Source organism: Heptranchias perlo, unplaced genomic scaffold (genome assembly GCF_035084215.1).
Source record: "Heptranchias perlo isolate sHepPer1 unplaced genomic scaffold, sHepPer1.hap1 HAP1_SCAFFOLD_374, whole genome shotgun sequence".
In the NCBI taxonomy this organism is placed as follows: Eukaryota; Metazoa; Chordata; class Chondrichthyes; order Hexanchiformes; family Hexanchidae; genus Heptranchias; species Heptranchias perlo.
Window position 1 is genome coordinate 87,978 of NW_027139386.1, and position 25,134 is coordinate 113,111.

Genomic DNA, 25,134 nt, shown 5'->3' on the forward strand with positions numbered 1-25,134 from the left:
ACAGTGCTCCAAGTGTGGTCTAACCAAGGTATATGGAGACCAGAACTGTGCACAGTGCTCCAAGTGTGGTCTAACCAAGGTATATGGAGACCAGAACTGTGCACAGTGCTCCAAGTGTGGTCTAACCAAGGTATATGGAGACCAGAACTGTGCACAGTGCTCCAAGTGTGGTCTGACCAAGGTATATGGAGACCAGAACTGTACACAGTACTCCAAGTGTGGTCTAACCAAGGTTCTATACAAGTTTAACATAACTTCCCTGCTTTTCAATTCTATCCCTCTTGAAATGAACCCCAGTGCTTGATTTGCCTTTTTTACGGCCTTATTAACCTGCGTTGTTACTTTTAGTGATTTGTGTATCTGTACCCCCAGATCCCTCTGCTCCTCTCCCCCATTTAGACTCTTATTATCCAATCAGTATGAGGCCTCCTTATTCTTCTGACCAAAATGTACCCCCTCACACTGATCTATACTGAAATTAATTTCCTAATTACAGGCCCATTCTGTAAGTTTATTAATGTCGTCTTGCATCTTGTCGCTGTCCTCCTCGGTATTAACCCCACCCCCCCAATCTGGTGTCGTCCGCAGATTTTGAAATTGTCCTTGCGATTCCCGAGTCCAGAGCGTTGATGTAAATGGTGAACAGTGGTCCCAGCACCAATCCCTGGGGAACACCACTTCCCAACTTTTACCAGTCTGAGTAACCACCTTTAACCCCTACTCTCTGTTTTCTGTTTTGTAGCCAGCTTGCTAACCATTCTGCTACCTGTCCCCTGACTCCACAATGCTCTGACCTTGGTCACGAGTCTACAATGCGGTATCTTATCGAAGACCCTTTGAAAATCCAAATATATTACATCTACCTTGTCTACTCTTACTGTAACTTCGTCAAAGAATTCAGGAAGGCTGGTCCAGCATGACCGTGGCTTTTGAAATCCATGCTGACTCTTCTTTATTATATGTTCGGTCTCTCGGAAGTTATGCTGAACCTTTACAAAATCACTGGTTCGGCCTGAGCTGGAGTGTTGGGTCCAATTCTGGGCCCCACTCTTTAGGAAGGATGTCCAGGCCTCGGAGAGGGTGCAGAGGAGATTTACCAGAATGGTCCCGGGGATGAGGGACCTCAGTTATGTGGAGAGACTGGAGAATCTGGGGTTGTTCTCCTCAGAGCAGAGAAGGTTAAGGGGGAGATTTACCAGAATGGTACCAGGGATGAGGGACCCCAGTGGAGAGACTGGAGAATCTGGGGTTGTTCTCCTCAGAGCAGAGAAGGTTAAGGAGGAGATTTACCAGAATGGTACCGGGGATGAGGGACCTCAGTTATGTGGAGAGACTGGAGAATCTGGGGTCGTTCCCCTCAGAGCAGTGAAGGTTAAGGAGGAGATTTGATCGAGGGGTTCAAAATCATGAAGGGGTTTTGAGTTGGGATAAACTGTTTCCAGTGGGCAGGAGGGTCAGTAACCAGAGGTCACAGATTTAAAATAACTGGCAAAAGAACCAGAGGGGGAAATGGGGAGAATTTTTCCCCCACACTCAGAGGGTTGTTAAGATCTGGGACGCACTGCCTGAAAGGGCAGTGGAAACTTTCAAAAGGCAACTGGATAAGGGACTAATTTACAGGGGCTGTGGGGGAAAGAGGAGGGGGGAGTGGGACGAATTGGAGAGCTCTTTCAAAGAGCCGGCACAGGCCCGATGGGCCGAACGGCCTTCTCCTGCGCTGTAAGACCCGACGAATCTGTGCCAGAATGACCTCTCACGGCCTGGGGCAACCGTGCGTTAACTCGGGGGGAAGAGGTTTAAACGTCCCCTCCCTCGGGAATCTCGGCCGAGGGGCCGGGAGGGGGGCGCGGCCCGTCCCGCTGCTCCGCCTCCCCGTGGGCGCGGCCGTGGTTCGTCAGCTGGTTGCGGCGGACGAAACGCTTGCCGCAGCGGTCGCACTGGAAGGGGCGCTCGCCCGTGTGGACGCGGCGGTGGAGCTTCAGAGTGCTGCGCTCGCTGAACGCCTTCCCGCACGCAGCGCAGGGGAAGGGCTTCTCGCCCGTGTGCGTGCGCCAGTGGTGGACCAGCGCGCTGCGGTCCCCGAAGCCCTTCCCGCACACGCCGCAGCCAAACGGCCGCTCGCCCGTGTGGGCCCGCTCGTGCTTGCGCAGGTGGTTGGACTGCGCGAAGCGGCGGCCGCAGCGGGCGCAAGGGAAGGGCCGCTCGCCCGTGTGGGTGCGGCGGTGGTTCTCCAGGGTCTTGGACTGCGCGAAGCGGAGGCCGCAGCGGGCGCACTGGTACGGGCGCTCACCCGTGTGGGTGCGCCGGTGGTTCTCCAGCGTGCCGCGCTCGGCGAAGCCGCGGCCGCACTCCTCGCACGCAAAGGGGCGCTCGCCCGTGTGCGTGCGCCGGTGGGCGGTCAGGGCACCCGATTTGGCGAAACGTTTGCCGCAGTCACCGCAGGCGAAGGGGCGCTCCCCGGTGTGGCTGCGCCCGTGAGCGGAAAGCGTGCTGGACTGGGCGAAACGCTTGCCGCACTCCCCGCAGGCGAAGGGGCGCTCGCCCGTGTGCGTGCGCCCGTGGGCGGCCAGGTTGCCCGCCGTGACGAAACGCTTGCCACACTCCCCGCAGGCGAAGGGGCGCTGTCCCGTGTGCGTGCGGCGGTGGCTGCTCAGGCCGCTGGAGGTGACGAAGCGCTTGCCGCACTCCCCGCACTCGAACGGACGCTCGCCCGTGTGCGTGCGGCGGTGGCGTTCCAGCAGCGAGGGGGCGTGGAAACCCTTCCCGCAGTCCCGGCAGCGGTAGTGGTGCTCCTTGCGGGGGGGGTCGGGCTCCCCCAGGCTCCGCTCCCCCGTCTCCAGCGGTCTGGCGGCGAATCCGTCTCCGGGAGCGATCCCTGTCACGACTTCCATCCGCGCACTCGTCCCCCGCGGTCCTGGTCAAATCCTGAAAACCCAACAAACAAACCTGAGAACTTTACAATTCTCATCCTCCTGTTCAAATCCCTCCATGGCCCTCGCCCCCCTTCCCTATCTCTGTAACCTCCTCCAGACCCTACAATTCTCATCCTCCTGTTCAAATCCCTCCATGGCCCTCGCCCCCCTTCCCTATCTCTGTAACCTCCTCCAGACCCTACAATTCAGCCAGAAGTGCCGAGTGGATAATCCATCTCAGCCTCCTCCCGATATCCCCACCATCACGGAAGCCAGTCTTCGGCCAATTCGATTCACTCCACGTGATATCAAGAAACGGCTGAGTGCACTGGATACAGCAAAGGCTATGGGCCCTGACAACATCCCAGCTGTAGTGCTGAAGACTTGTGCTCCAGAACTAGCTGCGCATCCACCCGACAATGTGGAAAATTGCCCAGGTATGTCCTGTCCACAAAAGCAGGACAAATCCAATCCGGCCAATTACCGCCCCATCAGTCTACTCTCAATCATCAGCAAAGTGATGGAAGGTGTCGTCGACAGTGCTATCAAGCGGCACTTACTCACCAATAACCTGCTTACCGATGCTCAGTTTGGGTTCCGCCAGGACCACTCGGCTCCAGACCTCATTACAGCCTTGGTCCAAACATGGACAAAAGAGCTGAATTCCAGAGGTGAGGTGAGAGTGACTGCCCTTGACATCAAGGCAGCATTTGACCGAGTGTGGCACCAAGGAGCCCTGGTAAAATTGAAGTCAATGGGAATCAGGGGGAAAACTCTCCAGTGGCTGGAGTCATACCTAGCACAAAGGAAGATGGTAGTGGTTGTTGGAGGCCAATCATCTCAGCCCCAGGGCATTGCTGCAGGAGTTCCTCAGGGCAGTGTCCTAGGCCCAACCATCTTCAGCTGCTTCATCAATGACCTTCCCTCCATCATAAGGTCAGAAATGGGGATGTTCGCTGATGACTGCACAGTGTTCAGTTCCATTCGCAACCCCTCAGATAATGAAGCAGTCCGAGCCTGCATACAGCAAGACCTGGACAACATCCAGGCTTGGGCTCATAAGTGGCAAGTAACATTCGCGCCAGATAAGTGCCAGGCAATGACCATCTCCAACAAGAGAGAGTCTAACCACCTCCCCTTGACATTCAATGGCATTACCATCACCGAATCCCCCACCATCAACATCCTGGGGGTCACCATTGACCAGAAACTTAACTGGACCAGCCATATAAATACTGTGGCTACAAGAGCAGGTCAGAGGCTGGGTATTCTGCGGCGAGTGACTCGCCTCCTGACTCCCCAAAGCCTTTCCACCATCTACAAGGCACAAGTCAGGAGTGTGATGGAATACTCTCCACTTGCCTGGATGAGTGCAGCTCCAACAACACTCAAGAAGCTCGACACCATCCAAGATAATGCAGCCCGCTTGATTGGCACCCCATCCACCACCCTAAACATTCACTCCCTTCACCACCGGCGCACTGTGGCTGCAGTGTGCACCATCCACAGGACGCACTGCAGCAACTCGCCAAGGCTTCTTCGACAGCACCTCCCAAACCCGCGACCTCTACCACCTAGAAGGACAAGGGCAGCAGGCGCATGGGAACAACACCACCTGCACGTTCCCCTCCAAGTCACACACCATCCCGACTTGGAAATATATCGGCCGTTCCTTCATCGTCACTGGGTCAAAATCCTGGAACTCCCTTCCTAACAGCACTATGGGAGAACCGTCACCACACGGACTGCAGCGGTTCAAGAAGGCGGCTCACCACCACCTTCTCGAGGGCAATTAGGGATGGGCAATAAATGCCGGCCTCGCCAGCGACGCCCACATCCCATGAACAAATAAAAAAAATTTAAAAAATTCTCATCTTCCTGTTCAAATCCCTCCATGACCCTCGCCCCCCTCCCTATCTCTGTAACCTCCTCCAGCCCCGACAATTCTCATCCTCCTGTTCAAATCCCTCCATGGCCCTCGCCCCCCTCCCTATCTCTAACCTCCTCCAGCCCCGACAATTCTCATCCTCCTGTTCAAATCCCTCCATGGCCCTCGCCTCCCTCCCTATCTCTGTAACCTCCTCCAGCCCCGACAATTCTCATCCTCCTGTTCAAATCCCTCCATGGCCCTCGCCCCCCTCCCTATCTCTGTAACCTCCTCCAGCCCCGACAATTCTCATCCTCCTGTTCAAATCCCTCCATGGCCCTCGCCCCCTCCCTATCTCTGTAACCTCCTCCAGCCCCGACAATTCTCATCCTCCTGTTCAAATCCCTCCATGGCCCTCGCCCCCCCCTCCCTATCTCTGTAACCTCCTCCAGCCCCTACAATTCTCATCCTCCTGTTCAAATCCCTCCATGGCCCTCGCCCCCCTCCCTATCTCTGTAACCTCCTCCAGCCCCTACAATTCTCATCCTCCTGTTCAAATCCCTCCATGGCCCTCGCCCCCCCCTCCCTATCTCTGTAACCTCCTCCAGCCCCCTACAATTCTCATCCTCCTGTTCAAATCCCTCCATGGCCCTCGCCCCCTCCCTCCCTATCTCTGTAACCTCCTCCAAGAGTTCCGGAGCCTAGGCGGGATGGAATTAAGACACAGATCGGACATGATCTCATTGAATGGCGGAAGACGCTCGAGGGGCTGAATGGCCTCCTGCTGTTCCTGCGTTCCTTCCTATGCAACTTGCGGGCTGGCTTCGGGAAAAATGATCTCGAGAGCTGGGATTTGATCGGTAAAACTGAACTGAGATACTAATAATTGTTAGCAGCAGGAGTCTGTCGCTCCCACCCAGACAAGAACAAATTTTTATCCGAACTTAAATATCGTCCAGCAATTTAACAAAGTACAATTTAAAAGCGATGCTGGAGATGCAGGCGGTTTTTACCGAGGAAATAATTTTTTGTGACTGGAAGGCTGTTTCCAGTGGGGTGCCATGGGGCTCGGTCCCTTGCTTTTTGTGGCATGCATTAACGATTTGGACTTAAACGTAGGGGGCATGATTAAGAAATCTGCGGGTGACACAAAGATAGGCCGTGTGGTTGATGGTGAGGAGGAAAGCTGTAGACTGCAGGAAGATATCGATGGACTGGTCAGGTGGGCAGAAAAGTGGCAAATGGAGTTCAATCCGGAGAAGTGTGAGGTAATGCATTTGGGGAGAGCAAACAAGGCAAGGGAATACACAATAAATGGGAGGATACTGAGAGGTGTAGAGGAAGTGAGGGACCTTGGAGTGCATGTCCACAGATCCCTGAAGGTAGCAGGACAGGTAGATAAGGTGGTTAAAAAGGCATGCGGGATACTTTCCTTTATTAGCCGAGGCATAGAATATAACAGCAGGGAGGTTATGCTCGAACTGTATAAAACACTGGTTAGGCCACAGCTTGAGTACTGTGTACAGTTCTGGTCACCACATTACAGGAAAGATGTGATTGCACCAGAGAGGGTGCAGAGGAGATTTACGAGGATTTGGCCAGGACTGGAGAATTTTAGCGATGGGGAAAGATTGGATAGGCTGGGGTTGTTTTCTTTGGAACAGAGGAGGCTGAGGGGAGATTTAATTGAGGTGTAGAAAATGATGAGGGGACTAGATAGAGTGGATAGGAAGGACCTATTTCCCTTAGCAGAGAGATCAATAACCAGGGGGCATAGATTTAGTGATTGGGAGAAGGAATAGAGGGGAGCGGAGGAGAATTTTTTTTCACCCAGAGGGTGGTGGGAGTCTGGAACTCGCTGCCTGAGAGGGTGGGAGAGGCAGAAACCCTCAACTCATGTTAAAAATCCCTGGATGTGCACCGTGACCTGCAGGGCTACGGACCGAGTGCTGGTAAGCGGGATTAGGCTGGGTGGCTCGTTTCTCGGCCGGCACAGACATGATGGGCCGAATGGCCTCCTTCTGTGATTCTATGATTCTAAACTGATGCAATCTAGCCCCCCGGTTGGGATACTGAGAGAGATGACAGAGATATTGACCAGGAATGGAGGGGCCCGGCCATACAGCACTGAACAAGTAGCAGGGGAGGTGGGGGGAGGCTACAACATGGGAATAAGGGGGCGAGCTCTTCTTATGGCCACCAATAGCTCTCGGCGAACTTGGTTGGGAAAAGCCAAAGATTCCAGGCTTTGGATAGGATAAACTTGGCCAAGATGCATCGTAGCCATGTCGGTCTCAGATCTTTCACCCCCCGCCACGACCCAAAGCAATAAGCACGTAAGAAATAGGAGCAGGAGTAGGCCAATCGGCCCCTCGAGCCTGCCCCGCCATTCAATCAGATCATGGCTGATCTTCGACCTCAACTCCACTTTCCCGCCCGATCCCCATATCCCTTGATTCCCCCAGAGTCCGAAAATCTATCGATCTCAGCCTTGAATATCCTCAACGACTGAGCGTCCACAGCCCTCTGGGGTAGAGAATTCCAAAGATTCACCACCCTCGGAGTGAAGAAATTCCTCCTAATCTCAGTCTTGAATGTCCGACCCCTTATCCTGAGACTATGCCCCCTAGTTCGAGACTCTCCAGCCAGGGGGGAAACAGCCTCTCAGCATCTACCCTGTCAAGCCCCCTCAGAATCTGATGTGTTTCAATGAGATCACCTCTCATTCTTCGAAACTCCAGAGAGTATCGGCCCATTCCACTCAATCTCTCCTCATAGGACAACCCTCATATCCCAGGAATCAATTTAGTGAGCCTTCGTTGCACCACCTCCAAGGCTTAGATAAGGAGACCAAAACTCCAGGTGTGGTCTCACCAAATCCCTGTACAATTGTAGTAAGACTTCCTTACTCTTATACTCCAACCCCCTTGCACTAAATGCCAACATACCATTTGCCTTCCTAATTGCTTGCTGTACCTGCATGTTAACTTTCTGTGTTTTGTGTACGAGGACACGCAAATCCCTCTGAACCCCCCAACGTCAAAAGAGTGCGTGGCCATCTCAAACTGGCCGGCGGTGAGGGGCGGTTTGGGAGCCCGCAGCCCCGAGGCCCCCCTCACAGGAAGTTTTAATCTCCGCCGATGACCCACCCGCATGATTCTATCCCGCGGGCGGCGTGGGGAGTGCGGGAGTGCACGAAGAGGGTCGAAGGAGGTTTGATCATAACCCAAGGCTTGGACCAGCAACATGGCGCCGCCATCTTGGTGAGGGGCAGTTCCCATCCGCCATCTTGGTGAGGGGCAACTCCCAGGCACCATTCACGAAGCCCAAGGCGGGCGGCCGCCATCTTGGTGCGGGGCAGTCCCCTGGGGTGAGGGGGGCGCCATCTTACTGCGGGGCAATTCCCAGTCACCATTATGAAAGACGGAGGCGGGCGACCGCCATCTTGGTGCGGGGCAGGCCCCGGGGGCCGCCATCTTGGTGCGGGGCAATCCCCAGTCACCATTATGAAAGACCCAAAGGCGGTCGGCCGCCATCTTGTAGCGGGGCAGTCCCCCCACCACCCGCCATCTTGTTGCGGGGCAGTCAGTCCCTCCTCTCCACCACCGCCATTTTAGGAGCGGCTGTTCCCGCTCCCTGACTGATGGCCGCCCGCCTTCTGCTTTAAATAAAGTCCCTTCCTCCCTCCTCCGATTCCCGTAAACGGAGCAATAAAACATTAATCACCCCCCCGGACCCCTCCCCCCCCGATCACTCACTCGGTGTGAAAAGGGCGCCGCTTTGTCCTTTCGCCGCCTCCTTCCCGACTCGGCGCAGCTGCTCCTCCCCCCCCCCCCCCCCCCCCGGAGAGAGAGAGACAGGCCCCGCCCCCAGTGTGTCTGCGCAGGCGCGGCCGCTCCGCTCGGCCCCGCCCCCCTCCGCTCAAATCAATAGAGCGGTTTCACCCGCGCGGGGCAGTCTGGGTAGCGGGCGCCGCCATTGCTGCCCGGCCTGGGGCAGGCGCTCTGGAGAGTGATTGACAGGAGGGAACTGGGAGGGGGAGGGAACTGGGGGGGGGAGGGAACTGGGAGGGGGAGGGAACTGGGGGCGGGGGGAACTGGGGGGGGGGAGGGAACTGGGGGGGGAGGGAACTGGGGGGGTTACATCGACACTACAGCACAGGAAACAGGCCATTCGGCCCAACAGGTCTATCCCGGTGTTTACTCTCCACACGAGCCTCCTCCCTCCCTACTCCATCTCACCCTATCACCCTATCCTTCTATTCCTTTCTCCCTGATGAGTTTCTTCCAGAAGAAATAGGAGCGGGAGTGGGCCATTCGGCCCCTCGAGCCTGCCCCGCCATTCAATCGGATCATGGCTGATCTTCGACCTGAACTCCACTTTCCCGCCCGATCCCCATCTCCCTCGATTCCCCCAGAGTCCAAAAATCCATCGATCTCAGCCTTGAATGTCCTCAACGACTGAGCGTCCACAGCCTTCTGGGGTAGAGAATTCCAAAGATTCACAACCCTCTGAGTGAAGAAATTCCTCCTAATCTCAGTCTTGAATGTCCGACCCCTTATCCTGAGACTATGCCCCCTAGTTCTAGACTCTCCAGCCAGGGGGAAACAACCTCTCAGCATCTACCCTGTCGAACCCCCTCAGAATCTTATACGTTTGAATGAGGTAAGTGCCCGCCTGGTGTACGCTGATTGGAAAGTCATTCAAATGAAGAAAGAACTTGCATTTCTACAGCACCTTTTCGCCTCACCTTGCTTCGAGCTGTTTACAGCCGATCACATGCTTCTTCCAAGTGTGGTCGCTGTCATAGGAAAGGCGGCAGCCAATCCGCCCACAGCAAAAGCTCCCACAGATGTGATCATGACCAGATAATTTGTTTTTTTAGTGTTGTTGTTGGTCGAGGGATAAATATTGGCCCCAGGGCTCCACCCCTGCTCTTCTTCCAATAGTGGGCCGTGGGATCTTTTACACCCGCCCGAGAGAGAAGACGGGGCCCTCGGTTTAACGTCTCATCCGAAAGACGGCACCTCCGACAGTGCAGCACTCCCTCAGTACTGGCACCGGGGGAGTGTGGGCCTGGATTATGGGGCTCGAGTCCTAGAGTATATCCATCTACCTCCGACAGTGCAGCACTCCCTCAGTACTGGGACCGGGGAGTGTGGGCCTGGATTATGGGGCTCGAGTCCGAGAGTATATCCATCTCCCTCCGACAGTGCAGCACTCCCTCAGTACTGGCACCGGGGGAGTGTGGGCCTGGATTATGGCGCTCAAGTCCTAGAGTATATCCATCTACCTCCGACAGTGCGGCACTCCCTCAGTACTTGCACCGGGGAGTGTGGGCCTGGATTATGGGGCTCGAGTCCTAGAGTATATCCATCTCCCTCCGACAGTGCGGCACTCCCTCAGTACTGGCACCGGGGAGTGTGGGCCTGGATTATGGGGCTCGAGTCCTAGAGTATATCCATCCACCTCCGACAGTGCGGCACTCCCTCAGTACTGGGACCGGGGAGTGTGGGCCTGGATTATGGGGCTCGAGTCCTAGAGTATATCCATCTACCTCCGACAGTGCGGCACTCCCTCAGTACTGGGACCGGGGAGTGTGGGCCTGGATTATGGGGCTCGAGTCCTAGAGTATATCCATCTACCTCCGACAGTGCGGCACTCCCTCAGTACTGGGACCGGGGAGTGTGGGCCTGGATTATGGGGCTCGAGTCCTAGAGTATATCCATCTACCTCCGACAGTGCAGCACTCCCTCAGTACTGGCACCGGGGAGTGTGGGCCTGGATTATGGGGCTCGAGTCCTCGAGTATATCCATCTCCCTCCGACAGTGCAGCACTCCCTCAGTACTGGCACCGGGGAGTGTGGGCCTGGATTATGGGGCTCGAGTCCTGGAGTATATCCATCTACCTCCGACAGTGCAGCACTCCCTCAGTACTGGCACCGGGGAGTGTGGGCCTGGATTATGGGGCTCGAGTCCTAGAGTATATCCATCTACCTCCGACAGTGCAGCACTCCCTCAGTACTGGGACCGGGGAGTGTGGGCCTGGATTATGGGGCTCGAGTCCTAGAGTATATCCATCTCCCTCCGACAGTGCAGCACTCCCTCAGTACTGGGACCGGGGAGTGTGGGCCTGGATTATGGGGCTCGAGTCCTAGAGTATATCCATCTCCCTCCGACAGTGCAGCACTCCCTCAGTACTGGCACCGGGGGAGTGTGGGCCTGGATTATGGGGCTCGAGCCCTAGAGTATATCCATCTCCCTCCGACAGTGCAGCACTCCCTCAGTACTGGCACCGGGGAGTGTGGGCCTGGATTATGGGGCTCGAGTCCTAGAGTATATCCATCTACCTCCGACAGTGCAGCACTCCCTCAGTACTGGCACCGGGGAGTGTGGGCCTGGATTATGGGGCTCGAGTCCTAGAGTATATCCATCTACCTCCGACAGTGCAGCACTCCCTCAGTACTGGGACCGGGGAGTGTGGGCCTGGATTATGGGGCTCGAGTCCTAGAGTATATCCATCTACCTCCGACAGTGCAGCACTCCCTCAGTACTGGCATCGGGGAGTGTGGGCCTGGATTATGGGGCTCGAGTCCTAGAGTATATCCATCTACCTCCGACAGTGCAGCACTCCCTCAGTACTGGCACCGGGGAGTGTGGGGCTGGATTATGGGGCTCGAGTCCTAGAGTATATCCATCTCCCTCCGACAGTGCAGCACTCCCTCAGTACTGGGACCGGGGAGTGTGGGCCTGGATTATGGGGCTCGAGTCCTAGAGTATATCCATCTCCCTCCGACAGTGCAGCACTCCCTCAGTACTGGCACCGGGCAGTGTGGGCCTGGATTATGGGGCTCGAGTCCTAGAGTATATCCATCTCCCTCCGACAGTGCGGCACTCCCTCAGTACTGGCACCGGGGAGTGTGGGGCTGGATTATGGGGCTCGAGTCCTAGAGTATATCCATCTACCTCCGACAGTGCAGCACTCCCTCAGTACTGGCACCGGGGAGTGTGGGGCTGGATTATGGGGCTCGAGTCCTAGAGTATATCCATCTACCTCCGACAGTGCAGCACTCCCTCAGTACTGGCACCGGGGGAGTGTGGGGCTGGATTATGGGGCTCGAGTCCTAGAGTATATCCATCTCCCTCCGACAGTGCAGCACTCCCTCAGTACCGGCACCGGGGAGTGTGGGCCTGGATTATGGGGCTCGAGTCCTAGAGTATATCCATCTACCTCCGACAGTGCAGCACTCCCTCAGTACCGGCACCGGGGAGTGTGGGCCTGGATTATGGGGCTCGAGTCCTAGAGTATATCCATCTACCTCCGACAGTGCAGCACTCCCTCAGTACTGGCACCGGGGAGTGTGGGCCTGGATTATGGGGCTCGAGTCCTAGAGTATATCCATCTCCCTCCGACAGTGCAGCACTCCCTCAGTACTGGGACCGGGGAGTGTGGGCCTGGATTATGGGGCTCGAGTCCTAGAGTATATCCATCTACCTCCGACAGTGCAGCACTCCCTCAGTACTGGCACCGGGGAGTGTGGGCCTGGATTATGGGGCTCGAGTCCTAGAGTATATCCATCTCCCTCCGACAGTGCAGCACTCCCTCAGTACTGGCACCGGGGAGTGTGGGCCTGGATTATGGGGCTCACGTCTCTGGAGTGGGGGCTCGAACCTTCCGACTCAGAGACGAGAGTGCTACCCGCGTCTGACACAGCCGTGAACGACTGGAGGGTCTATCCCGACGTCTCACCCAGCCTGTTGTCGTTGCCAGTCCCTCGTTTTACGGCTTTGAAATCAAAAGACGCGCTCCAGCGAGAATGCTGGGGGGAATTGTTCAGTCTTCACAAACCAGTCGACGCACATTGTACAGGCAGAATGAGTTCCCCGTCAGAGGCGAGAAACAGTTCTACACTTTTAATGAAAGTGCACATTTTGAAACAACAGGAACAGATCCACAAACGAATATACAAAATCAATGAACTGCATTGGGCGCTTAAAGATGTACGGCAAGAACATGAAACGAGCACTGAGATAAGGAGCTGGGCGCAGTTCATCAAATGAGACGGCACAGAGTGAGGCCATTCGGCCCATCGTGCCCGTGCAGGCTCTGTGAAAGAGCTATCCCACTCTCCACACCCCCGCAGCCCTGTAAATTTTTCCCCTTCGAGTATTTATCCGATTCCCCTTTTGAAAGTCACTATTCAAACTGCTCCCACCGCCCTTTTCGGGCAGTGCCCCTCTGGTGCGTTTCCCCCTCTGTTTCGTTTGCCTTAAAATCCGTGTCCTCTGGTCACCGACCCTCCTGCCACTGGAAACAGTTTCTCCTTATTTACTCTCTCAAACCTCTTCATGATTTTGAACACCTCGATTGAAGAAGAAACTCAAGGACGTAAGAAATAGGAGCAGGAGTTGGCCATTCGGCCCCTCGAGCCTGCTCCGCCATTCGATCGGATCATGGCTGATCTTCGACCTCAACTCCACTTTCCCGCCCGATCCCCATCTCCCTCGATTCCCCCGAGAGTCCAAAAATCCATCGATCTCAGCCATGAATATCCTCAACGACTGAGCGTCCACAGCCCTCTGGGGTAGAGAATTTCAAAGATTCACCACCCTCCGAGTGAAGAAATTCCTCCTCATCTCAGTCTTGAATGGCCGACCCCTTATCCTGAGACTATGTCCCCTAGTTCTAGACTCTCCAGCCAGGGGGGAAACAGCCTCTCAGCATCTACCCTGTCGAGCCCCCTCAGAATCTGATACGTTTCAATGAGATCCCCTCTCATTCTTCGAAACTCCAGGGAGTATCGGCCCATTCGACTACATTAATCCCAGTTCTACTGATGGGATTCCAATGAGACAACCAGCAGGAAACAGCTCAAGGAAGCTGTAACTTGCTGAGGGGGAGGCAAAAGGAATAGGAACATTTGAAGGCCCTTCGGCCCCTCGAGACTGTCCGGCCATTCAGTCAGATCACGGCCGATCTGTATCCTGACTCCGTGTACCCGCCTTTGCTCCAAATCCCTCGAGACCCAACAAAAATCTGTCGATCACCAGGGGGAGAGAGTTCCAGACATCACCCCTGAACGGCCTGGCTCTAATTTTAAGGTTACGCCCCACTTTGTTCTGGAATTCCCTCCCCACTCCCGACCCAACCAGATGAAATGGTTTCTCTCTATCAGCCCTATCGAATCCCCTTAAACTCCTCGAACAGGTCACCCCTCACTCTTATCCACTCGACGGGATGACAAGCCAATCAAGAAAGGGGTACTGAGCTATAGTGGGAGATTGAGGAGGGGCAACTGAGATCTTGGTTGGAATGCTGGGCCTTTGAGGGATTATACTAGTGGACTGGGTGCTGAGTTTGAGGGAGAGAGCTTCAGAGAGTAGGGCTGGGGCCCTGTATTGTTGGTCCAGCTTTAACCGTGCATCTACAACCCCTTTGAGCATGCGTGGAAGCCTTTCATGTGGCACTTTGTCACAAGTGTTTTTGGACGCCAAGGATGAATCATGCTTTTGGCTTTCTCACAACAGCAACCCCCATTCACACGGCGCCTGTAACGTAGTAAAACGTCCCCAAGGCCCTTCACAGGAGCGATTATCAAACAAATTCTGACCCCGAGACACATGAGGAGATATTAGGGACAGGTGACCAAAAGCTCGGTCAAAGAGGAAGGTATTAAGGAGCGTCTTAAAGGAGGAGAGAGAGAGGGGGAGAGGTTTAGAGAGGGAATTCCAGAGCTTAGGGCCCAGGCAGCTGAAGGCACGGCCGCCAATGGTGGAGCGATGGGAATCGGGGATACGCAAGAGGCCAGGATTGGAGGAGTGCAGAGATCTCGGAGGGTCGTAGGAGGTTACAGAGATAGGGAGGGGAGCGAGGGCCATGGAGGAATTTGAACAGGAGGATGAGAATTGTAGGGGCTGGAGGAGGTTACAGAGATAGGGAGGGGGGCGAGGGCCATGGAGGGATTTGAACAGGAGGATGAGAATTGTAGGGGCTGGAGGAGGTTACAGAGATAGGGAGGGAGGGCGAGGGCCATGGAGGGATTTGAACAGGAGGATGAGAATTGTAGGGGCTGGAGGAGGTTACAGAGATAGGGAGGGAGGGCGAGGGCCATGGAGGGATTTGAACAGGAGGATGAGAATTGTAGGGGCTGGAGGAGGTTACAGAGATAGGGAGGGGGGGCGAGGGCCATGGAGGGATTTGAACAGGAGGATGAGAATTGTAGGGGCTGGAGGAGGTTACAGAGATAGGGAGGGAGGGCGAGGGCCATGGAGGGATTTGAACAGGAGGATGAGAATTGTAGGGGCTGGAGGAGGTTACAGAGATAGGGAGGGGGGCGAGGGCCATGGAGGGATTTGAACAGGAGGATGAGAATTGTAGGGGCTGGAGGAGGTTACAGAGATAGGGAGGGGGGCGAGGGCCATGGAGGGATTTGAACAGGAGGATGTGAATTTTAAAATCGAGGCGTTCCCGCACCGGGAACCAGTGTCGGTCCAGCGAGCACAGGGGGTGATGGGTGAACGGGACTCGGTGTGAGTTCGGATACGGGGGGGCAGCAGGAGTTTTGGACGAGCTGGAGTTCACGGAGGGCGGACGATGGGAGGCCGGGCAGGAGACCATTGGAATAGTCGAGTCTGGAGGTGACAAAGGCGGACGGGTGAGGGTCTCAGCAGCGGACGAGCTGAGGCAGGGGGCGGAGACGGGCGATAATACGGAGGCGGTCTCGGTGACGGAGCGGATACGGGGGGTCAGGAGCTCAGCTCGGGGTCAAATCGGACGCCAAGGTCGCGAACGGCCTGGTCCGGCCTCAGACAGAGGCCGGGGAGAGGGACGGAGTCGGCGGCTCGGGGAAACTTTTTTAGGGGGCCCTCTCCTCCTCGTGCACCCGCAGGTGCTTGGCGAGATGGCCGGACTGGGCGAATCCTTTCCCGCACGCTTCGCACGTGTACGCCCTCTCTCCGCCGTGTAGGCGCGTGCGCTTCGGGAGGCCGCCGGGCGTCCCGAAACCCCTTCCTCCCGTCTCGCAGCGGAAGGGCTCGTCCCCACGGTCGTGCGCCCGCCCGTGTTTCCGCAGCGCGCTGGGCTCCGTGAACCGCTTGCCGCACGCCGCGCAGCCGTAGGGGCGCTCCCCCGTGTGCGTGCGGCAGTGGCTGGTCAGGTTGTAGTGCCGCACGAAGCCTTTGCCGCAGACCGCGCACCGGAAGGGCTTCTCGCCCGTGTGTCCGCGCTGGTGGCGGACCAGGTTGTTCGACTGCCCGAAACGCGCGCCGCACGCCCCGCACTGGAAGGGCTTCTCCCCCGTGTGCGTGCGCTCGTGCTTGCGCAGGGCGCAGGGCTCCACGAAGCGTTTGCCGCAGCGCCCGCACCCGAAGGGCCGCTCGCCCGTGTGCGCCCGCTGGTGGTGGATGAGCGTGCTGGAGAGCGCGAAGCCCCGGCCGCAGTCGGCGCACCCAAAGGGCCGCTCGCCCGTGTGCGTGCGCCGGTGGCTGGTCAGGTTGCTGGACGAGACGAAGCCCTTGCCGCAGTCGGCGCACTCGAAGGGACGCTCGCCCGTGTGCGTGCGCCGGTGGGTCTCCAGGTGCGAGGGGCGGGCGAAGGCCTTCCCGCAGGCCGAGCACGGGTAGCGGCGTTTCACGGCGAGGGACGGCGCGTGGTGGGCGGTCTCCGGCGTTTCCAGCCCGCCACGCGCGGCTTCGGTCGCGACTTCCATCCTCGCTCGCTGGAGAACGGCGCTCACCACGGACACCCTGAAAGAAAGATTCCTCCAGAAGTTTAACAGGAAACAATGGCTCCCCAAAATATCATAAATGTTACTATAGGAACAGGAGGAGGGCCGTTCAGCCCCTCGAGCCTGTTACTATCGGAACAGGAGGAGGTCCATTCTGCCCCTCGAGCCTGTTACTATAGGAACAGGAGGAGGCCCATTCAGCCCCCTCGAGCCTGTTACTATAGGAACAGGAGGAGGCCCATTCAGCCCCTCGGGCCTGTTACTATAGGAACAGGAGGAGGCCCATTCAGCCCCTCGGGCCTGTTACTATAGGAACAGGAGGAGGCCCATTCAGCCCCCTCGAGCCTGTTACTATAGGAACAGGAGGAGGCCCATTCAGCCCCTCGAGCCTGTTACTATAGGAACAGGAGGAGGCCCATTCAGCCCCTCGAGCCTGTTACTATAGGAAGAGGAGGAGGCCATTCAGCCCCTCGAGCCTGTTACTATAAGAACGGGAGAAGGCCCATTCAGCCTGTTTTGCCGTTCAATTAAATCACGACTGATCCGCGTCTGAACTTCATCCGCCCTCTTTGGTTCCGTGACCTTTAATAACCTTTGCCAACGCAATGGGGGTTTGCTGGTTCAGGCCGGTCTCACCTTCCTCGACAGTTTCCCATCGACCTGGGACGTTTGGTCCTTTAACCGCCCCCTCCCGCCCGTCCCACTGCCCTCCCCCCGCAGACCGGGAGGGGATTTGCAATTTCCTCTCCTCCCTTTCCGCCGTCAACGATCAGATGGGGAGAGAAGATGTGTCGGTCGGGGGGGGGGTGGGTGGAGCGGGGCTATCTAATGGGACATGACATGAACATCACTTGCACGTTGCTTTAATCGCACATTGTGGCCACCATCTTGGTGAGGGGCAGTGCCCAGCCGCCATCTTGGTGAGGGGCAGTGCCCAGCCGCCATCTTGGTGAGGGGCAGTACCCAGCCGCCATCTTGGTGAGGGGCAGTCCCAGTCAACTTTCGAAAGACAATGGCGGCCGTCCGCCATCTTGGTGCGGGGCAGTTGCCAGCCGCCACTTTGGTGCGGGGCAGTCGCAGTCACCGTTCGGAAAGACCAAGGCAGCCGGCCGCCATCTTGTTGCGGGGCAGTCCCAGTCACCATTATGAAAGAACTTGTCGTCCGGCCGCCATCTTGGTGCGGGGCAAATACCCCATCCGCCATCTTGGTGCGGGGCAGTCCACCCCACCCGCCATCTTGGTGCGGGGCAGTCCCCCCCACCCGCCATCTTGTTGCGGGGCAGTCCCCCCACCCGCCATCTTGTTGCGGGGCAGTCAGTCCCTCCTCTCCACCACCGCCATTTTAGGAGCGGCTGTTCCCGCTCCCTGATTGATGGCCGCCCGCCTTCTGCTTTAAATAAAGTCCCTTCCTCCCTCCTCCGATTCCCGGAAACGGAGCAATAAAACATTAATCACCCCCCCCGGACCCTCCCCCCCCGATCACTCACTCGGTGTGAAAAGGGCGCCGCTTTGTCCTTTCGCCGCCTCCTTCCCGACTCGGCGCAGCTGCTCCTCCCCCTCCCCCCCCCCCGGAGAGAGAGACAGGCCCCGCCCCCAGTGTGTCTGCGCAGGCGCGGCCGCTCCGCTCGGCCCCGCCCCCCTCCGCTCAAATCAATAGAGAGGTTTCACCCGCGCGGGGCAGTCTGGGTAGCGGGCGCCGCCATTGCTGCCCGGCCTGGGGCAGGCGCTCTGGAGAGTGATTGACAGGAGGGAACTGGGAGGGGGAGGGAACTGGGAGGGGGAGGGAACTGGGGGGGGGGAGGGAACTGGGGGGCGGGGGGAACTGGGGGGGTTACATCGACACTACAGCACAGGAAACAGGCCATTCGGCCCAACAGGTCTATCCCGGTGTTTATGCTCCACACGAGCCTCCTCCCTCCCTACTCCATCTCACCCTATCACCCTCTCCTTCTATTCCTTTCTCCCTCATGTGTTTATCCAGCTTCCCCTTAAATCCATCTCCACTATTCACCTCAACTACTCCTTGTGGGAGCGAGTTCCACATTCTCACCACTCTCTGGGGAAAGAAGTTTCTCCTGAATTCCCGATTGGATTTATTACTGACTATCTTATATTTATGGCCCCGAGTTCTGGTCTCCCCCACAAGTGGAAACATCTTCTCTATCGAACCCTTTCATAATCTTAAAGACCTCGATCAGGTAACCCCTCAGACTTGCCTTTTCCCCAGTCTGTTCAGTCTTTCCTGATAAGTATAATCTCTCCGTTCTGGCATCGTACTTGTGAATCTTTTTTGCACCCTCTCCAACGGTTTTAAAAAAAACACTGCAATAATTCACTTTCGCCTCCCACCGCTCGAAGTTTTCCTTGAGTGAGAGGAAAGGATATAAAAAACAGAAAATGCTGGAAATTTTAACCCCTTCCTACATTCTCCAATCTCACACCTATCTTAACTACCCTGGTCCGATTGCAGAACATAAGAAATAGGAGCAGGAGTAGGCCATACGACCCCTCATACCTGATCCGCCATTCAATCAGATCATGGCTGATCTTCGACCTCAATTCCACTTTCCCGCCTGATCCCCATATTCCTCAATTCTGTTAGGGACCAAAAATCTATCAATATCAGCCTTGAATATTCTCAAGTGCTGGGGCCTCAACTATTTACAATCTATATCAATGACTTGGATGAAGGAACCGAATGTATGGTTGCTAAATTTGACACAAAGGTAGGTAGGAAAGTAAGTTGTGAAGAGGGTATAAGGAGTCTGCAAAGAGATATAGATAGGTTAAGTGAGTGGGCAAAAATTTGGCAGATGGAGTATAATGTGGGAAAATGTGAACTTGTCCACTTTGGCAGGAGGAATAGAAATGCAGTATATTATTTAAATGGAGAGAGATTGCAGAACTCTGAGGTACAGAGGGATCTGGGTGTCCTAGTACATGAATCACAAAAAGTTAGTATGCCGGTACAGCAAGTGATCAGGAAGGCAAATGGCATGTTGTCATTTATTGCAAGGGGAACGGAATATAAAAGTAGAGATGTTTTGCTACAGTTGTACAGGGCATTGGTGAGACCACATCTAGAATACTGTGTGCAGTTTTGGTCTCCTTATTTAAGAAAGGACATAATTGCTTTAGAGGCGGTTCAGAGAAGGTTCACTCGACTGATTCCTGGGATGAGGGGGTTATCTAATGAGGAAAGGTTGGACAAGTTAGGTCTGTAAACACTGGAGTTTAGAAGAATGAGAGGTGATCTTATTGAAACATATAGGATCCTGAGGGGACTAGAAGGGGTAGATGCTGAGAGGATGCTTCCCCTTGTGGGAGAGACTAGAACTAGGGGCACAGTTTAAAAATAAGGGCTCTCCCATTTAAGACGGAGATGAGGAGAAATTTTTTTCCCTGAGGGTCATGAGTCTGAGGAACTCCCTTCCCCGGAGAGCGGTGGAGGCAGGGTCATTGAATATTTTTTAAGGCTGAGTTAGATCGATTCCTGATTAACAAGGGAGTCAAAGGTTATAGGAGGTAGACGGGAACGTAGGGGGTGAGGTCACAATCAGATCAGCCGCGATCTTATCAAATGGCGGAGCAGGCTCGAGGGGCCGAATGGCCTACTCCTGCTCTTAATTCGTATGTTCGTATGTAGAACGTGCCCCCAGGCCTCCCCGATTTCCATCGCTCCACCATTGGTTGTTGTTGTCGCAGGAGAACTTTCTTGACCAGTACGTTTCTGGCCCAACGAGGAAAGATTCATTGCTGGATTCGGTTCTCGGGAATGAGGTGGAGCAAGTGTCAGTGGGGGAGCATTTAGGGAACAGCGATCATAATATCATAAGGTTTAGAATAGCTGTGGAAAAGGACACGGACCACTCTAAAGTAAAAATACTCAATTGGAGGTGGGCCAATCTCAGGGGGATGAGAACAGATCCGGCCCGGGTAAATTGGAATCAAAGATTGGCAGGCAAAACTGTAATTGAACAGTGGGCGGCCTTCAAGGAGGAGATGGTTCTGGTCCAGTCTAGGTACATTCCCACGAGGGAGAGAGGTAGGGTAACTAAAGCCAGAGCTCCCTGGATGACAAAAGAGATAGAGAGTAAAATGAAACGGGAAAAAGGGGCATATGACAGATGTCAGGTTGATAACACAAGTGAGAACCAGGCTGAATATAGGAACTTCAGAGGGGAAGTGAAAAAGGAAATAAGAGAGGCAAAGAGAGAGTATGAGAATAGACTGACGGCCAACATAAAAGGGAATCCAAAAGTCTTCCGCAGGCACGTAAACAGTAAACGGGTAGTAAGAGGAGGGGTGGGGCCGATTAGGGACCATAAAGGAGATCTACTCATGGAGGCAGAGGGCATGGCCGAGGTACTAAATGAGTACTTTGCATCTGTCTTTACCAAGGAGGAAGATGCTGCCAGAGTCTCAGTAAAGGAAGATATAGTTGAGATACTGGATGGGCTAAAAATTGATAAAGAGGAGGTACTAGAAAGGCTAGCTGTACTTAAAGTAGATAAGTCACCCGGTCCGGATGGGATGCATCCTAGGTTGCTGAGGGAAGTAAGGGTGGAAATTGCGGAGGTACTGGCCATAATCTTCCAAACATCCGTAGATACAGGGGTGGTGACAGAGGACTGGAGAATTGCAAATGTTACACCCTTGTTCAAAAAAGGGTGTAAGGATAAACCCAGCAACTACAGGCCAGTCAGTTTAACCTCAGTGGTGGGGAAACGATAATCCGGGACAGAATTAACAGTCACTTGGACGAGGGTGGATTGATTAGGGAAAGCCAGCATGGATTTGTTAAAGGCAAATCGTGTTTAACTAACCTGACAGAGTTTTTTGATGAGGTAACAGAGAGGGTCGATGAGGGCAATGTGGTGGATGCGGTGTATATGGACTTTAAAAAGGCGTTTAAAAAGTACCGCATGATAGGCTTATCATCAAGATTGCAGCCCATGGAATAAAGGGGGCAGTAGCAACATGGACACAGAATTGGCGAAAGGACAGGAAACAGAGAGTAGTGGTGAACGGTTGTTTTTTGGACTGGAGGGAGGTGTACAGTGGTGTTTCCCAGGGGTCAGTGCTGGGACCACTGCTTTTCTTGATATATATTAATGACTCAGACTTGGGTGTACAGGGCACAATTTCAAAATTTGCAGATGACACAAAACTTGGAAGGGTAGTGAAGAGTGAGGAGGATAGTGATAGACTTCAAGAGGATATAGACAGGCTGGTGGAATGGGCAGACACGTGGCAGATGAGATTTAACGCACAAAAATGCGAGGTGATACATTTCGGTAGGAAGAACGAGGAGAGGCAATATAAACTAGAGGGCACAATTCTAAAAGGGGTACGAGAACAGAGAGATCTGGGGGTATATGTGCACAAATCGTTGAAGGTGGCAGGGCACGTTGAGAAAGTGGTTAAAAAAGCAGACGGGATCCTGGGCTTTATAAATAGAGGCATAGAGTACAAAAGTATGGAAGTCATGATGAACCTTTATAAAACACTGGTGCGGCCACAACTGGAGTATTGTGTCCAGTTCTGGGCACCGCACTTTAGGAAAGATGTGAAGGCCTTAGAGAGGGTGCAGAAGAGATTTACTAGAATGATTCCAGGGATGAGAGACTTCAGTTACGTGGATAGACTGGAGAAGCTGGGGTTGTTCTCCTTGGAACAGAGATAGTTGTGAGGAGATTTGATTGAGGTGTTCAAAATCATGAAGTGTCTGGACAGAGTAGATAGAGAGAAACTGTTCCCATTGGCGGAAGGGTCAAGAACCAGAGGACACAGATTTAAGGTGATTGGCAAAAGAACCAAAGGCAACATGAGGAAAAACCTTTTTACCCAGCGAGTGGTTAGGATCTGGAATGCACTGCCCGAGGGGGAGGTGGAGGCAGATTCAATCATGACCTTCAAAAGGGAACTGGATAAGTACTTGAAGGGAAAAAATTTGCAGGGCTACGGGGATAGGGCGGGGGAGTGGGACTAGCTGGATTGCTCTTGCAAAGAGCCAGCACGGACTCGATGGGCCAAATGGCCTCGTTCTGTGCTGTAACCTTTCTATGATTCTAAAATATGGAGACCAAAACTGTGTCCAGTACTCCAATATTCAAGGCTGACATTGAAAGAATTTTGGTCCCGAAGGGAATTGAGGGATATGGGGATCAGGCGGGAAAGTGGAGTTGAGATCGAAGATCAGCCATGATCTGATTGAATGGCGGAGCAGGCTCGAGGGGCCGAATGGCCTACTCCTGCTCCTATTTCTTATGTTCTCCAGGGTAGTTAAGATAGGTGTGAGATTGGAGAATGTAGGAAGAGGTTAAAATTTCCAGCATTTTCTGCTTTTTATATCCTTTCCTCTCACTCGAGGAAAGCTTCGAGCGGTGGGAGGCGAAAGTGAATTATTGCAGTGTTTTTTTAAAAAACCGTTGGAGAGGGTGCAAAAAAAGATTCACAAGTACGATGCCAGAACGGAGAGATTATACTTATCAGGAAAGACTGAACAGGCTGGGGAAAAGGCAAGTCTGATGGGTGACCTGATGGAGGTCTTTAAGATTATGAAAGGGTTCGATGGGGTAGACGTAGAGAAGATGTTTCCCCTTGTGGGGGAGACCAGAACTAGGGGGCCATAAATATAAGATAGTCAGTAATAAATCCAATCGGGAATTCAGGAGAAACTTCTTTCCCCAGAGAGTGGTGAGAATGTGGAACTCACTCCCACAAGGAGTAGTTGAGGTGAATAGTGTAGATGGATTTAAGGGGAAGCTGGATAAACACATGAGGGAGAAAGGAATAGAAGGATAGGGTGAGAGGGTGAGATGGAGGAGGGAGGGAGGAGGCTCGTGTGGAGAGTAAACACTGGGATAGACCTGTTGGGCCGAATGGCCTGTTTCCTGTGCTGTAGTGTCGATGTCACCCCCCCCAGTTCCCCCCGCCCCCCAGTTCCCCCCGCCCCCCAGTTCCCTCCCCCTCCCAGTTCCCTCCCACTCCCAGTTCCCTCCTGTCAATCACTCTCCAGAGTTACTGCCCCAGGCCGGGCAGCAATGGCGGCGCCCGCTACCCAGACTGCCCCGCGCGGGTGAAACCGCTCTATTGATTTGAGCGGAGGGGGGCGGGGCCGAGCGGAGCGGCCGCGCCTGCGCAGCACACTGGGGGCGGGGCCTGTCTCTCTCTCCGGGGGGGGGGAGGGGGAGGAGCAGCTGCGCCGAGTCGGGAAGGAGGCGGCGAAAGGACAAAGCGGCGCCCTTTTCACACCGAGTGAGTGATCGGGGGGGGAGGGGTCCGGGGGGGTGATTAATGTTTTATTGCTCCGTTACCGGGAATCGGAGGAGGGAGGAAGGGACTTTATTTAAAGCAGAAGGCGGGCGGCCATCAATCAGGGAGCGGGAACAGCCGCTCCTAAAATGGCGGTGGTGGAGAGGAGGGACTGACTGCCCCGCAACAAGATGGCGGGTGGTGGGGGGGACTGCCCCGCACCAAGATGGCGGCCGGCCGCCTTGATCTTTCATTTTAGTGAGTGGGGATTGCCCCGCAGCAAGATGGCGGGTGGGGGGACTGCCCCGCACCAAGATGGCGGCCGGCCGCCTTGATCTTTCATTATCGTGAGTTGGGATTGCCCCGCAGCAAGATGGCGGGTGGGGGGTCTGCCCCGCACCAAGATGGCGGCCGGCCGTCTTGAGCTTTCATTATCGTGAGTGGGGATTGCCCCGCAGCAAGATGGCGGGTGGGGGGGGTGGTCTGCCCCGCAACAAGATGGCGGCCGGCCGCCTTGATCTTTCATTATAGTGAGTGGGGATTGCCCCGCACCAAGATGGCCGGTGGGGGGGACTGCTCCGCAACAAGATGGCTGCCGCTCGACAAGGTCTTTCATCGTGGTTGTAAACAATTTTACAACACCAAGTTATAGTCCAACAATTTTATTTGAAAACACAAGCTTTCGGAGGCTTCCTCCTTCCTCGGGTGAATGTCAAGAAATCCTCGAACCTTTCGCATTTATAAATCACAGAACAATGCCTGGTGATCACAGAAAGTCTTTCCAACTGCCCGTTGCCACGGCAATCACAGTGTACAGACAGAGAGGTGTTCCCTACAGGGCCACCGAATATACAAACAACCAAAAAAAACACAGAGATAATGGTGACTGGTGTAAGGAGTCGCACAACACCAGGTTGCAGTCCAACAGCTTTATTTGAAATCACAAGCTTTTGGAGGTTTCCTCCTTAGTCAGGTGAGTGTGGGATTCCATGAAAGGTACCGCATTTATGGTCAGAGAACAATGCCTGGTGATTACAGATAATCTTTCCAACTGCCCCTTATCAAGGCAATCAAAGGAGTTGAATAGTGTTCAGACAGAGAGACATTACATCCAAGACTACTGAATACACAAACGGTCAGAACCCAAAGACAGAGAGAGAGAGAGAGAGAAACATCCGAAAGGAAGAGAAAGAGAGAGAATGTCCCGTTGTATTAAAAACAGATAACTTTTTTTCGCTGGTGGGGTTACGTGTAGCGTGACATGAACCCAAGATCCCGGTTGAGGCCGTCCTCATGGGTGCGGAACTTGGCTATCAATTTCGGCTCGACGATTTTGCGTTGTCGTGTGTCTCGAAGGCCGCCTTGGAGAACG

The 25,134-nt window shown here is 54.7% G+C and overlaps 2 protein-coding genes across 2 annotated transcripts in view; one reads left to right on the forward strand and one right to left on the reverse strand.

The window, feature by feature from the left end:
- LOC137311627 (zinc finger protein 84-like) lies at positions 1-18,067 on the reverse strand. Its single transcript, XM_067978731.1, has 3 exons — positions 17,993-18,067; positions 15,857-16,524; positions 1-2,743 (listed from the first exon to the last, which is right to left on the reverse strand). The coding sequence occupies exons 2-3, from the start codon at positions 16,485-16,487 to the stop codon at positions 1,797-1,799; spliced, it is 1,578 nt and encodes a 525-aa protein (XP_067834832.1). The 5' UTR covers positions 16,488-16,524; positions 17,993-18,067; the 3' UTR covers positions 1-1,796.
- Positions 17,518-25,134, forward strand: part of LOC137311628 (zinc finger protein 271-like) — a 21,045-nt gene continuing 13,428 nt past the window's right edge. The window contains exons 1-2 of the mRNA XM_067978732.1: positions 17,518-17,745; positions 23,611-23,765. Coding sequence (XP_067834833.1) covers positions 17,518-17,745; positions 23,611-23,765 — 383 coding nt within the window. The remainder of the gene's footprint in view (positions 17,746-23,610; positions 23,766-25,134) is intronic.